This window comes from Acanthochromis polyacanthus, chromosome 12, assembly GCF_021347895.1.
Source record: "Acanthochromis polyacanthus isolate Apoly-LR-REF ecotype Palm Island chromosome 12, KAUST_Apoly_ChrSc, whole genome shotgun sequence".
In the NCBI taxonomy this organism is placed as follows: Eukaryota; Metazoa; Chordata; class Actinopteri; family Pomacentridae; genus Acanthochromis; species Acanthochromis polyacanthus.
Window position 1 is genome coordinate 1,774,639 of NC_067124.1, and position 15,308 is coordinate 1,789,946.

General features: G+C 42.1%; 1 protein-coding gene across 1 annotated transcript; it reads left to right on the forward strand.

The window, feature by feature from the left end:
* The first annotated feature begins 209 nt into the window (after nucleotides 1-209).
* dcaf13 (ddb1 and cul4 associated factor 13) lies at nucleotides 210-15,299 on the forward strand. Its single transcript, XM_022204658.2, has 11 exons — nucleotides 210-402; nucleotides 1,221-1,420; nucleotides 1,526-1,633; nucleotides 1,748-1,837; nucleotides 1,964-2,119; nucleotides 2,268-2,345; nucleotides 2,456-2,538; nucleotides 2,765-2,929; nucleotides 8,775-8,910; nucleotides 14,051-14,214; nucleotides 14,793-15,299. Exons 1-11 carry the CDS (start codon nucleotides 333-335, stop codon nucleotides 14,878-14,880), a joined length of 1,338 nt encoding a protein of 445 aa, XP_022060350.2. The 5' UTR covers nucleotides 210-332; the 3' UTR covers nucleotides 14,881-15,299.
* The last annotated feature ends 9 nt before the right edge of the window (nucleotides 15,300-15,308 follow it).

Genomic DNA, 15,308 nt, shown 5'->3' on the forward strand with positions numbered 1-15,308 from the left:
CTTAATGATATTTGCATTCTGTTTTGCCATAGTTCCTGTCTTGTATTGGTCTTGGCAAGAATGTGATTTCATTCATTATCTCGTTCTATTCGTGGATGTGAAGACCACATGTCTGCATTTCCTGCTCTCTTCTCGCTAAATGTTGTAACTTGACAACAGTTTTCGCTACCTGTCAGTGACGTATCAGGAGGACTGGAAATCCCACAATGCAACGCGGGACCAACGAATTTCTCCTCCACCAACACATGGCCGATGCAGTCAGTTCTCTCTGGGCTTTTTCTTGCTAACATTAACATTGTTTAGGTGTGTGAGCATTTTCAGTCCGCTTCCAAATGAAAGTTAAAGTTCTTTCAAGGAATCCGGATGATTATGTCCGGGAGACCAAACTAGATATTCAGCGAGGTAAGTAAAAATATGTTAAATTCGGAAAAGCTATGCATTGTTTGCTAACTAGTGGTAATGCTAATCGGTTTTTCTCAGTAAACAGTAGCCATAGTCAGGGTGGTGTGGTCAGTCCTACTCTTTAACTCGATAAACTTACAAAACAGACGCTTTTTTCTCTGGAGAATCTTTGTTGTTCTCGTAAAATTAAATATGAATAAAAGCAGAGGATAATATGCGTTTAGCCTGTTAATATAATTAACAGATGCAAGGCTTAAGGTAACTGAAAGTTAATCCTAAATTGGCCTGTAACTTGTCGGTAGGTCCCTTAAGTTATATAAAGCATACAAAGAGGGTTAAAAGGAAAGTAAACGTAAGCAAGAGTTGGAACAAAGAAACATCTCCACTACAAATACACATGGAATCCTAACAATTACCAAAATAGGACTCTAAAGTCTGATAAAATGTATTTGAATCTGTTTTTATTTCAGCTGTAACTTAAGTCCAGAAATGTAAGGTATGCAACAGCAGTAGCGGCAAAATTTACCATGATAAAATGTTTTAATTCAGTTCATTTAGATAATTAGTGTTGATTTTTAGCAACCAGCATGGAGTGTCTATTGCAGTTTCAATTTCATTGCTCATTTTCTCACACAGGCCTATTGTTAATACTTACTAAAAACTGAGATTTTCATGGAATATTTAAACATTGTAAATGATTTGTGAAAATATGTTTGATTAGTGTCAGTGTGTCTGCAGGCATAGATATTTTTCAGCTCATATCGTCGTACATTGCACTCATGTGTCCTCTCAGCCCGTTAAGGATTGTCTGTTGTTAGTTCCCAGAAACTATGATCCGTCCCTTCATCCCTTCGAGGTGAGCAGAGAATACACGAGGGCTCTGAATGCCACGAAGCTGGAGCGAGTGTTTGCCAAGCCCTTCCTGGCCTCCCTGGATGGCCACAGAGACGGGGTGAACTGCATGGCCAAGCACACTAAGAGCCTGTCCACCCTGCTGTCAGGCTCCTGCGATGGAGAGGTAACTGCCTGCTCTGTGGAGATTAAATACTTTATGCCGATGTAATAGAAGTGTTATGAACTCATCGTTCAGCTTCACAGTTTTAAAATAAAATGTCATCCTCAGGTTAAAATGTGGAATCTGACCAAACACGAATGCGTCCGCACTCTTCAAGCACACGAAGGTTTTGTGCGGGGAATGGTTGTTCGCTACTGTGGAACTTCCTTTTTTACGGTAACTGTTCCCCTTCTACATCTAATACGAGGTTTGAAAAGATGTTTTTAAACTCAGGGCTTATGCAGAGTTCTTTTTACAAGCTGCTGTCTCTTGGTGTGTTGATTGCAACAGGTTGGCGATGACAAAACAATCAAGCAATGGAAAATGGAGGCACCGGGTTACGGAGAGGCAGAGGAGCCACTCAACACAATCCTGGGCAAGGTGGGATCAGTGGCTGTTGTATTTTTGTTTGTCTTGTTATCTTTTTTTGTCAAGGGCAGTTACACTTTCATCACCATATGTTACAGAATATTATGGCTATATTGAAAAGAAACGTGTCCTTTGCAGACTGTGTTTACTGGACTGGACCATCACCAGAAGGAAGCTGTGTTTGCAACTTGTGGCCAGCAGGTGGACATCTGGGATGAGCAGAGGAGCAGTCCAATCCGCTCCTTTACCTGGGGTGTAGACAGCTTCAGCTCTGTCCGCTTCAACCCGGTGGAGGTGAGAAACCAGCTGCTGGACCCAACACTCTGTTTGTGTCCCTTTGTGTTTAGACATGTACAAAATACAAAAAAGTGATGACTGTCAGACTTATTTAAAGCTGACATCCTCCTGATAGCTTCTAAGTAAATGGTTTGTCTTTCCACAGACTGAACTTCTTGCTAGCTGTGCCTCTGACAGGAGTATTGTGCTCTATGACATGAGAGAATCAGCACCGCTTAAAAAGGTAGAGTCTGCCATACAGTTGTTGCAGGAATTTACCCCTTTCTCAGCCTTTTTCTTTATCATAATATGACTGAATCTGTAGCTATTGTAGACTTTTGTTCTCTTCTTCAGGTTATTATGACAATGAGGAGCAACACGTTATGCTGGAACCCCATGGAAGCCTATCACTTTACATGTGCAAATGAGGACTACAAGTAAGAAAGAAAACATCACTCATTTCCAGAATAGTATTTTACTGCCACTAAATATGACCTCTCATGAGTCTGTTATTATGAATGCCATGAAAATTGTTTATGTGGGTTTTCTCTGAGAGAGGCACAATACATTTAAAGTGTGTTATTTAAGGTGGTCACATTACATTATGCTACTACTCGTGGTGTCACTTTAAGGGCTAATTTCATTTTCTGTGTGTCTCATCAGCCTCTACACTTACGACATGAGGAACCTGGACAGGCCCTTCATGGTACACATGGACCACGTCTCTGCAGTGCTGGATGTCGACTATTCTCCTACTGGGAGGGAGTTTGTGTCTGCTAGCTTTGACAAAACCATCCGCATCTTCCAAAAGGACGGTGGACACAGCAGGTTGGTAACGCCACCAGTTACATATTCCTGTTATAGTGAGTAAAATTCATGCTGCTGACTTCACTCCAACTCATTCAGAATAGAGATAATACTGTTGTGCAATTGTAAATTAGATTCTAGTGTGTTTAAATTTGTCATATTTCCTTTATGATTATTTATTTAGTATGCTGTAGGGCTGCAACTAACGACGCGTCGACGAGTCATCTGAGCACGATACGTCATCAAAACCGGAAGTGAGCGCACAATGCAACAGAAATTACATCCGACCGGAGCACGGAGCACGGAACACGGACGAACATCGGCGCTGCATTGTGCATATATTATGTATGCACGCTGCAGCGCGGATGTCCGCGTTCTATCGTAAACATGGATGTCAGCGTTTGCTATACAGCTGTATCTAAACGTGGACATCCGTGCTGCAGTGTGCATACATAGTACATGCACGATGCAGCGCCGACGTTCGTCCGTGTTCCGCGATCCGGTCGGAAGGGAATTTCTGTTGCATTGCGCGCTCACTTCCGCTTTTGATGACATATCGTGCTCAGACGACTCGTCGACGTGTCGTTAGTTGCAGCCCTAGTATGCTGGCTGTATCATGTTGCTCTTGAAGTGATTCATTTAGATTTGAGTTAAAGAACTAGTTCACTGAAAATTCAAATATCAAGTCTATTCACCATGCAGTCAAATATCGGAATTTAAAGGTAAATAGTCCAAACAGTTTTTCATCAGCACTTCAAAGCACACTTTACCTGTAGTAGAGGGTCTTGAGTGAAGCCTGCACATCATAATCAGTATGTTTGCTTATTTGGCCACAGGGTTAAAAACTAAGGATAAAAATAATGAGAATTAAAAGCATTTTGGTTATTGTGTGGCTCACTGTTATACAGACATGACTTACTGGAACACTTTAATGGAGCTTTACTGAAGCTAATATTATAACTGCTACTGTTATTAGTCCCACCTGTGCTCTTCCCTCGATAATAAAGTCTGTAAATAAAGTCAAAGGTCTGTTCTGAAACGCTCTCCTCTTGGCTAACATAGCAGATAATAGCTGCTACTTCACAAAGCTCATCTGTGGATGCTCCATGATGTGTCCGGCCTACTTAGCCACAAAGAAACATAGCCACTGTTTGGTTGCTATGTGACGTAATGGGACATGCTGTATTGTTTGTAGTCTTATCAAGCTCCAGAGCAAATAGCCACAGTTTTTTCACAGTAAACCAAATGGCATCATGGAATAGGGAGGTCACCGCTTACAAAGCTAATCAAATACTGTCAGCCGTAAGAGCAGTTGAGTCTGGAAGCAGAAATGTGTTTTCCCGCCAGCAAACACCCTTTTGACCACTGAGATTTTCATTTTCCCAGCAGGTAAAGCACCACTGTTGTTGATGAATTAACAGGGGCTGACTGTTGGAAAGAAAAAACTGTAACTTTTTCTTTAAACAAAAAAAAACAAAGTTCGATCATTTGTGTTGCTTGTATAAGGCTAAAATGTAAAACAATGAAACCAATTTTCTAACGTCTTCCAATTAAGATGAAGTGCCATAGTGATCACTTGACACATGATTTGATTTAATAAGCTGCTTTTTGATACCCAGAATTATTTCAAATTTTGAAACACATTTAAAATTCATTCTATTTATTGTATCCAGTGTGCGCCAGTGACGTCGGACCATCGGTCAAATCCGATTTGTGTACCAAAAGTCCGGTAAAACTTAATACATTACTGGTCTCATGTCCGGTGTAATTTTTTTCCTGTAACCCCGAAGTTCCACATAATGCGATCGCGCAACGGAACGAAGCACCGCCATCTTGCTCCGAAAGTCAAAGCACACAGCAATCGCAGCGCAGCGGCGCGCCGTCCGGATGGGGAGGGCTGCTCCTCAGAGAGGCTCTCGTGTGAACAGCGATATCACGCGATAAAAACACATGATATAAACAGAAAATAAATAAACCACACCTCATTTCGCTTCTACAAGGTCGCTCTGCTTGACCCAGCCACATTGCTCTGTGATTTATACTTCCAGCATGGTTGAGTACATGATTTATGTTTTGATCTCAAATGAGTGCTTTTCTTTATCCAATAGTTAATTTTGTATGGTTTATTCTATATAAAAGCGGTAATTTCTCTTCGCCCATGGCGTCGTGTTGTATCTGGGACATAATTAATAAAGTAGTAAATTTGTATAACAGTTATTAAAATTAAATTATACATCAACTTTTGGTACATTTGTGCATAAAACATTCAGTCCAGTAAAAACTGTTTCGGTCCAGTAAAAAATTACTGTTTACTGGTCCACGGTCCAGTAATAAATTGTGCCCATTCGCGCAGACTGTGTATCTATAAATGGCATCAGTGAAGTCCAAATGTATCATATGAATCATGTATCATAAATGATGGTAATTTACTTTCATTATAACGTTCAAAAGTGAAGCTGTAGTTATTCCACCAAGTTATGTGATGATCGACGTCTGTCTGTCTGTCTGTCTGTCTGTCTGTCTGTCTGTCTGTCTGTCTGTCTGTCTGTCTGCCTGCAACGTTACTCAAAAACGGACCAACAGATTTAGATGAAATTTTCAGGAAAGGTCAGAAATGACACAAGGACCAAGAGATTAGATTTTAGCAGTGATGCGGCTCATAGTCTGGATCCACGGATTAGTTAAAGATTTCTGTATCGATGCCAGATAGCAGCACTGTAACCATGACAACCAGTGAACACTACATCAGCTGATTGTGATCCTACTACAAATCCACCTCTGAGGACTTATCAGGACTTATCTGTCAGAAATGATCTAAGGAACAACTGATTAAATTGTGGGGATGTTTCTGAGTCCCATCAATTCCCGCTGCCTGCTACATATTTAGGTCACGTGATCCGGTATCTGTATGTAACGTACACATGCAGAACACACGCCTGTGCTCAGAGCAAGGTCCTTTTGTTTGTGGGTATATCTGTATTAAATGCACAAATTCTATTTTGCTGTGATTTCTGATCATCAATAACTAAGAAACAAATGCAGCATTTCCACAACAAAAAGGCTACATTTCAGGCGGTGCCATATGGAGGAATGAACGGCCTTGACAGAGTACTGCTCTCTCTGAGGGCTTTTCTTGTTAGATCTCTGCTGGTTCCCGTTCCCTCCTCCTTCATCCTTTCATGTTCAGGTCATACAGGTCTTATACAGGTCATGTCATTAAGACTGCCATGTGTAAGTATCTTATTCAGAAAGGTTCTTGGAGAAAAATCTCTAATTATGCATGTTTACCAATTTATCATCAGAGTTGAGAACCACTTTTTAAAACACTGAACAAACAAGCAGAAAGGTTTCTAAATGCTTGTGCACACAGTTCTTGGAACTGTTTAATCTACAATGACATTGCTGCCCATAATATAGTGTCTAGCATTGAAACTCTAGTTTAACAAAAAAATGTAGTCTTTTTCTTTAGCTAGTTCAGAGCACATAGCATTAAACAAGACAAAACACCTGCCTACACCTCTCTAAAGTTTCTGCCTCTTCACCATTCTCCTCACCATCACCTGCAGGCTGCTTAAATACATTTAATATAACTTAACACACTTTTGTGACTTCAGCCAGTAAAGCCTTTTTCTTTGTTTGGCACCAAATCTGCACCACTGGTTGCAAATTTTCTGTTTCTGTCAATGATTCGGCAACCTGTGCTAGTGACATTTCACAGGTGTCAGACACTGCCCGTCTATGGCCCAGATACGTTCAGCTGTGGAGGCTGTGGTTACCTGCTACTATGAATGACCTGCTGAATATCTGACTATCTATATCTATGAAAGGCCAGCTTTAAAAAAATAAAGATCATTTCTTTGATGTGGGGCTGCACAGTGGGGTAGTGGTTAGCATTTTCACCTTGCAGCAAGAAGATCCCCGGTTCAAATCCCAGGGTGGGCCTGGGATCTTTCTGCATGGAGTTTGCATGTTCTCCCTGTGCATGCGTGGGTTTTCTCCGGGTACTCCGGCTTCCTCCCACAGTCCAAAAACATGCTGAGGTTAATTGGTTACTCTAAATTGTCCGTAGCTGTGAATGTGAGTGTGATTGTGTGTCTGTATATGTAGCCCTGTGACAGACTGGTGACCTGTCCAGGGTGTCCCCTGCCTTCACCCGAGTCAGCTGGGATAGACTCCAGCACCCCCCATGACCCTAGTGAGGATAAAGCGGTGTATAGAGAATGGATGGATGGATTTCTTTGATGTCCAGCCCACTGGGAAAATTCACAAACTTTCTGATGGCCAATCTGCACCTGAGTCCAATAGTGGCAAATGAATTATGATCATGTCAGGGTCCTGGTGCTGCTCATCTAAATGAAAGGTTCTCATTATTCTAACATTTATGTGGGACCTGGTGCAGTGGAATAAAGATCTGTTGTGTGCAGGTGTTTGCCAGCCCTCTCCAGTCTGAATGATTTAGTTTTGTGCTCAGATCTTGTAAGTCCAGTTGTTTTTGTCAAAGCCATCCTGCTAAAATTCACTGAATCTATATTTTGAACAGACGTTCACCTCAGTCCTTTCAGGAGGAATCCCATATGTTTATGCTGAAGTGATGAAGCCTGTTAGTTGAAGCAGTAATTCTGATAGTTATGTTTTCCTAGCTTGGAAAATCCAAACTGAATCTCCATGTAATCTCCTATCTCCATGTTAGGAGATACAGGAGAGTCAGTTTGGCATTGGGCGAATGGAATCACATTTCCCTCCCAGGAAAGTTTGGTACGACCAATCATAGCACGGGAGGCGGGAGTTAATGCTGCGTCATCTTCAGCGCCTGGATTACCCATGAAACACCTGCACACCTCCCGTAACCAAACACAAACATTAACAAAGTTATTCCTAACACCGCTAATCGTTCGGAAGGAGTCTTTTGTTGCGTAGCCTTTTCAAAAATAAGTGTTGTACTTGAGAGTACCCCATGTATTCGCAGATTTTTGTGACAAAAACGGCAGTAATCATTCACCGCGACGCTTTCTCGGCTGCATGCCGTTGTTGTTTGGACTACATGGACTTCAAGGTCGATTTGTTTGTGCGTCACATCCGTGTTACGCTGATTGGTTCTTTCTCGTTCAAGCTGCATTCGTTAGCCCCTCCTTTTTGAAATCGTCTCCTGTCATCACAATGCCAGACTGCCTTTATTTGTATTTATAGTAATACATAAATAAAGTCAGTCTGGATTTTCCAGGCAAATGTTTTCCTGCTTATTGGGATCATCAGGAGTGACTGGGGAAATAAAGTGATGCCATAGAGCCGCTAAGTGGGCGAATAAGACGAGAAAATGTGGGACTGTATGTGAGAGACTGCTGTCTGTTTACAAATCCTGTTCCCTATTGTTTCTTTAAAAGCAAAACCATTCTCAATCCATAACCCTAACCATGTGTTTGTTTTTGTTACCATGACAACGCAGCTAAACCCAACAGGAACAAAGCATTTAGACAAAGAACCGCTGTCCATATTCTGTTTCCTGCTGTCAGTCGATGTGAGTTTGTTTTACCAGTGACCACAATTGTTTCCTAACCTTGGATCAGTGTTTGTTACTGAAACCGTGACAACAAAGACCTCTAACCGTAACAAAGTCGTCATGTTCACCCAAACCATGATCCGTTCCTAAGCAGGATGTTTTTGTACCAGAATATTAACCATACCTGTATCATAAAATGAATTTGTTTTTCAATAACCAAAGCAGAATGTTGTTTTATCAACAGCGACGTGGCATCATTTTGGCTTTACGTGTCACAGTTGGACATTTTGATGTAATATTCCTGAGCAGTAGGGGTTGGGTTTGGATTTATGTGTTGTTTACTTTGTATTTGTTTTTTTTTAAATCCAGGGAAGTGTACCACACCAAACGCATGCAGCACGTCATCTGCGTAAAGTGGTCGGCAGACAACAAGTACATCCTGAGCGGCTCCGACGAAATGAACATCCGACTGTGGAAAGCCAACGCAGCTGAGAAACTGGGAGTGGTGAGTGCCGCCTCGTCTTATTTCTGCTTTCGCAACTTCATACTGAAAGCAACTTGCTGCTTTTTGGCAGCCTTTTGGGTAATCCCTCATCATAATGTCTGCGTAGCGCTCAGCAGCTGTATTTTCTCCAGCTGTCAGTTATACTGTATCCCTCTCAGTTTATTACCTGATCTTGTTTTATGAGTCCGCTGCATTCTTCGACATGGCCGTGGCTCTGCGCCCGACTCGGCGGTGTAAGAGTGGGCGACTATGCCAGGAGCTACAGCACTACTGTTGCCAAGTGCCCTGATGGATGCTGACTTAGGGTAGAATCACTCTCAATAAGTACAATGTACCAACTGGCACAGTGGTTGCTGTGGCAGGGGGAAGTCCAAAAAACTCAAACGCTTCTACTGTTGTTTGACAAATCACAAACAAAAAAATTCAAGACAGATTTCCGCCGTCTTCAATGTCTTTATCATGTATGGCGTTCAGATCGTGAAGGGTGTGATTGCAGAAGTCGTGGCCTTGATGTTGTGTTATTCTCAACCGCCAAATAAAGCCTCCTGGAAAGTGTTCCAGTGCCTGAAATCCCAGTTATGGCTGAATAATCAAGATCAGTGGCATCTTGTGTGCCATCTCCAGCAGCCATCTTTCATTCCTAATCGGATTCACTCTTGCTTATTCTCTTAATGCAGCTTCGGAGTGGAAAATTGGCCCGCTTTTGGCACTTGTTTTACTGTCACTGTGTAAGAGGAGATTTATTCGCAAGCTTTGCACTTAAAGAGATCAGACAAGGGCTGCTCCTATCAGCAGTTTAAATCGGCCAATCACTTAAAGCGGGGGCCACTCTGAACATAATGAAGCATTAACAATCAAGTTTTACTGAGAGGGTCTTTAATTATCAAGAAATGCTGAAATGCTGAATGGAGGTTTTGTGTGAAGGCATCATGCTGGACTCATGGGGACTTCTCTTCTTTATCAGCAGCTGCACATCACTCATTTTATGTCATAATTCTGCACACAGCAGCCTCTGACTTCATGTTAAAGTAGAAAAGCACTCAGAGTGCAGACCTCTGCCAAGGATAGAGAGGAAAACAGGAAACCCATGCAGTAAAGGATCATGAGCTGGAATCAAACCTGCGTCTCTGACACAGTTCTGTTTATGAATCACCTTCTTAACCAGTTGAGCTATCTGGACACCTTGTTCCAGTTTGTTGGACGACATACTAACCTATGATGTTTTTGTCCTATTTTGGACCACATACTCAAACATACTAAAAAAATCAAAGTGATCCAGAATCCAGGATCCTTTCCAGATTGCCACCAAAATTAAATCAGCTCTTCCTCTTACCATAGTCTACATCCCCTGAAAATTTCATGTGAATCTGCCCAGGCGTTTTTGAGTTATCTTGCTAACAGACAGACAGACAGACAGACAGACAGACACACGCTGGGTGTCACATAACCTCCTTGGCGGAGGTAATTAGACTTTTTATATACTAGACCAAGACCTGGATTGCATTAATCGATCAGCATCATTTATCTCCTATTGGTTAAAATTCATTTCCTCTTTTCTGGAAACTCTGACTCACCACTATCCATTTATTTAACGAACTGAAGGGATCTGGCACATTTTATGTGACTGATATTGATGTGATCTGTTACTGTTTGACTGTTAGAAAGAAGAGGAGCCACTGTTGAACTATATTATAGTATTTACAATCAGAAGATGTAGATCCTGTAGCATAAAGAACACATTATTGTGACTTAATATGAGGAAGAGGTTCTTATTTTTTTATAGATTTACCCATTGTTTCTATTAGCGATGGTGTACTTGGACTAAAGATAACTGTTGGCTGTGCTGTAATGGAAACACAGCAGCTTCAGTCCTCTGGAAGCTTTCAGCCACACTACTGCTCTGTGGTCACCTGCAATTTTCCTGCATTTAAAGTCCAATTCACAGCCACTGAAAAGTTGACTAAAATGCTGTTGATGCTGTGGATCAAGTAAGCAGGAGTAAAAGTCCAGCCGGTGCTGCCGCTTGTCAAACAGAAGCGTAGCATCCGTTCATTATTTGTACCGTCCTTATCCTGTAGAGGGTTGTGAGGTACCGGAGCCTGTCCTGGCAGACTTTGGGGTAGAGGCTGGGTGCACTCTGGACAGGTGGGCAGTCCATTGCAGGGATCAGACAAAGAGAGAGGCAACCCTACACCCCACAAATGACACATTTAGAATCACGTATTAACCTACCGTACATGTCTTTAGACTGTGAGAGGAAGTCGCAGCACCCAGAGGAAAACCTGCACAGAACATGCAAACTTAACATGTACAGGCTCCAGCTGAGCAGAACGTTTGAACCCAGAACTTTCTTACTGTGGGACAACAGTTTATTCACCTCTTTGCTGCCCATAGAATAGTTTCAGCCCTTTTAAATCTGTGTAGGATTTTTAAACAGCTCCTAAAATGCGCCTTACAGCTTTTACACACGCATAAAGAAGAATAAGAACATAACAATGATGACTTAAACTTTCCATTGTGACTACTTATCACAGTATGGATACAGATGGACGTTTGTGTACATACACATATTATAGTACTGACTTTTTAGGGCCGCTGTCTTTCAGTTTTACCTCAAAATGAAATGATTAATGAACTAAATCTTTGGCTTGTTTACCACCTGTTTGGATGGTTTGTTCGTGTTACCCGCTCCATCAGATTCTGATCAGATCTCAGCAATTACTTGTGTGTTTTTGTAAATGATACAAAGATCAACTGTTCATCATGCTGAACTAGCATTTGTTTGTTAGCTTTACAAATTTCGCAGATGCCCACTCTTGAACTCTGCTGCTGTCTGCCAGATTGGGATAGTTTCATCAAAGTCTGCTTCACCAGCTGTTGTTTCTCCGACCTAATCCACTGATAAAGCTGTAGTTTTTAGTGTTTTTGTAGTATTTTGGCAGTGGTAGTCTCTGCAGTAGACTGTGTGTAGCGTAGTTTTTTAACCCAGACTAACAGAACATCAGTAGGAGTACAGTAGCTGCTGGCACCTTGCTATATGTCTGACAACTTTTGGATCGAAAAGATGACTACGTAGATTCACCTGCAGAATTTTGGCGACGGCGATTTTCACACAATCTGTCTGTGCAGGTGCTTTCTGACACCAGTCTCTTTTACGCTACACTGGAGTGCCTTTTTAAAGCACATTTCATCCAGTGTTTTTGTGTTGTGATTATGACTTGTGCTTGGATAAAATTCAGGGTTTTTATATGATCCCCATCGTCCTGCTGCCTTGTGTTTTGTGTGTCTTGTTAAGATAATGCAGACAATGTTAAGCAGGCTAACCGTGTGTGAATCCAGGGGAATTAGTTCAGACCAACAGGATCAGCATCTAACAGCTCTTCACCAGCAGACTGAATCTGAGACAAATCATTGCTTTTAATTAGAATAAAAGCCTTGGAGGAGAGCAGCCCCAGCCAAGACCGGCCCAGCGAGCCGGTGGAGTTTATGAGTGAGACGGAGAGGCAGAGATGCTGTTGAGCTGGTGTCTTCACTTTCTAACAGACTTTGATTTGGTTTTGAATGAGCATGTTGTCAAGCTGGACTTACTGCTTTCTGTACTGGCCAACATTTTATGATGCGAGACAGCATGCCGTTACTGTTCCTAATTAAAAAAACACCACCTGAGCTGAACAGAGGCTGCATCTTTTACCTCATATGAGTTTGTTTAGTAGTAAAAGATAAGTTGGCAAAATATGTGGTCAGCAAGACGTTCTAAACTCTAAATCAGCGCTAAACACAGCATTGCTGGAATGAAGACATTAAAGAACACTTAGGATAACACTTTCTCCTTCTCACCATGGTGACCAAAGCTGCTGTAAACGAGTGCTGCAAGAATAATTAGGACCTGACGAGTGAATGAAGACACTGACTTTTCTGAGTCAACAGTGGTCATCCTCTATTTGTAGCTGGAGGAATGAGGCAGTCCTCACCAGAGAAATGACTTTGTTCAGTCACGTACTGTCTCAGAAGTGACGTCTATGGAAGTGTCACCACAGCAGATAAGAAACCAGCCGTCAGCTGATTAAGCTCAGCATGAAGAGTAGAAACAGGGACATGGCTAGTTTTACAGTCTAAAAGCAGAAAAACCCACTTACCATCGCTTCTATAGCTCCCCAGTTCAATATGTACCAAAGACAATGTGCAGAAATGACAAGTTCCAGTGTTACAGGGGGTGATCAGTGAGATTATTTTGTTAGCACAATCACTACACTGTTGGAAGTGTGGAGCTGCATGTTGGAGCGCTGGCAGCTGCACACATTTCACTGAGACAACAAGAACTGTGGTCTGCTTGAGCCAAAAAACGTGACCGTGGTGTAGAGTAATGATGTCAGCGTCCCGTTAAGTCAACAATGTCTTCTTTAAAACAACATCTGAGACCAAAAACAACCGTTTGGTCACCATCACATGATATTCATCAGCAGAGGGATTTTTTTCATCACTCTTCATGGAAGCGACTTAACAGATGCATTACATTTCTTCCTGCATCAACAAGAAGCCTGGTATTTACTCAAAAATTGAGTTATGTTACACTCTGACAGCTGAACAGAACTGTGCTGTTGATCATTCAGTGTGAGCAAAAGTTTCAGAAATACTACTAAATATGCTTTCTAGTTATTTAGTTTCCAAGGCCATTGAACGTGGAATGTCAGTGTAGCCAAGTGTATTTTTTTATTCAAACTGCAGTGTTGTCCTAAATTTAACTGCATAGTTTGAGTTATTTCTAATAGTAAATCAGAAAATAGTCATTACAAGTGATTTATGAAGCTGTAAAAGTCTTTTTGAAGCCGCAGACAAGTACTAGCACTGTACTGACAGAGGCATCAGACGTGTTTTGTCATTTAGTTTGGGAGACTTCTTGCTTCACAAACAAATGCTGAGCATCTGGTTTATTATTGTAAAACATGAGCTGTATAGAGGTCAGGGTGAGTAAAGAGCACAGCCCTGTTCTTTGTCAATACAGCCCCTTTTCTCTTTTACCTTTACTTTCCTTTCTTCTCCTGTTATTTTTGATCCCTCTATCCATTTCATTCTTTGTATTTTTCCAGTGTTGTTTTCCTTCATTTTATCTGACCGTCTCTTTCCCTGTGCTGTGATGTAGCTGGCCCCCAGAGAGAAGCAGGCCATCAACTACAATCAGAAGCTGAAGGAGAAGTTCCAGCACCATCCACAAGTCAGACGGATCGCTCACCACCGACATCTACCGAAGAACATCTACCATCAGACCAAGGAGCTCCGAATTATGAAGGAGGCCCGCAAGAGGAAGTGAGTATCCATTACCCCCCACTCCTTTGCTCATGAAACAGAGATTGAGCTCGCTAATTTGGCTGTAGAAACAGCATTAAGTCCCCTCTGTGTCCACGTAGAGGTGACTGTGAGTTGGGCTGCTGCCAGAATAGGTCTGACCTTAGCAGCCACACCAGGCTGATGGAAAATGTCACAGATGGGACTGCCCCCATGACATGGTCTCAATAGGCCTTACATACTCATTTACAGCGTGTATGGTGGATTGATTGTTCCAGTTTGCCCTGCCATGCAGTGATTCATAGCTCACTCAGGGCCTCTTTTGTTTTTTTTCTTCTAATTACCAGCAGTACTGTGATACGTCAGACGCAGGTTTTGGGCTGTGAATGATGTATTATCTGTGCTTTATGCATTATTTTCACAGCGCAGTAGTGTAGTGTGTGACATAGGTGTTAGCTCAACAGTCTCCTATTCAGTCACGTCCTCCCTCCTCCTTTCTGTTTGTTTTCCTCTCCCTGCCTCCTCCATTCATCCATTCCTGAATGTTCTCACCAGTAGCTCCAGTCAGTCACAGTTCCTCCTCTTTCTTTGTTTTTCAGGGAGAGGAACGTCCGCAAGCACAGCAGACCGGGAACTGTTCCTGTGGTGTCCGAGAAGGAGAAGCACGTCGTTACTGTGGTGAAATAGACAGAGCTGCAGAGAACAGAAGGCCTAAAGACTGCTGTTAAACGATGAGGTGGAGGCTGAGTTCACGTCCACACGGGATGCGTTGAGACTGCTCTGTTGAAAGGGTTTAAAAGCGGTTTTAATTTGCCCGCTGTGGGAACATCAGCTGAGCAGTTCTGCATCACTTGAAGTTCAAGGACACAGAATGTACATACTTCCAAATAACAAACTGATCTTCTGCCTCCTAAGATGAAGATGAGCTGTGTATTTTCACAGGGCTGTTAATGCAGGGTTCATTTTACACACAGAACAGATGTAAACTCCCAAGTTTGGTTGATTGATCGCACATCTTGCTTTGTACAAATTTGCATTTTTCATTCCAAGATCCTCGACCGCTGCGACTATTAAGAAATTAAGGAATTAAAGGCAAATTAAGTTGATCCAACGTT

What these genes read in the sequence shown, in the direction of transcription:
- dcaf13 (XM_022204658.2), top strand. Translation starts at nt 333, where the DNA reads ATGAAAGTTAAAGTTCTTTCAAGGAATCCGGATGATTATGTCCGGGAG. An exon ending in CAGGCTCCTGCGATGGAGAG is followed by an intron (nt 1,421 to 1,525) that starts GTAACTGCCTGC and finishes TGTCATCCTCAG; the next exon opens with GTTAAAATGTGGAATCTGAC. An exon ending in AAGGACGGTGGACACAGCAG is followed by an intron (nt 2,930 to 8,774) that starts GTTGGTAACGCC and finishes TTTTAAATCCAG; the next exon opens with GGAAGTGTACCACACCAAAC.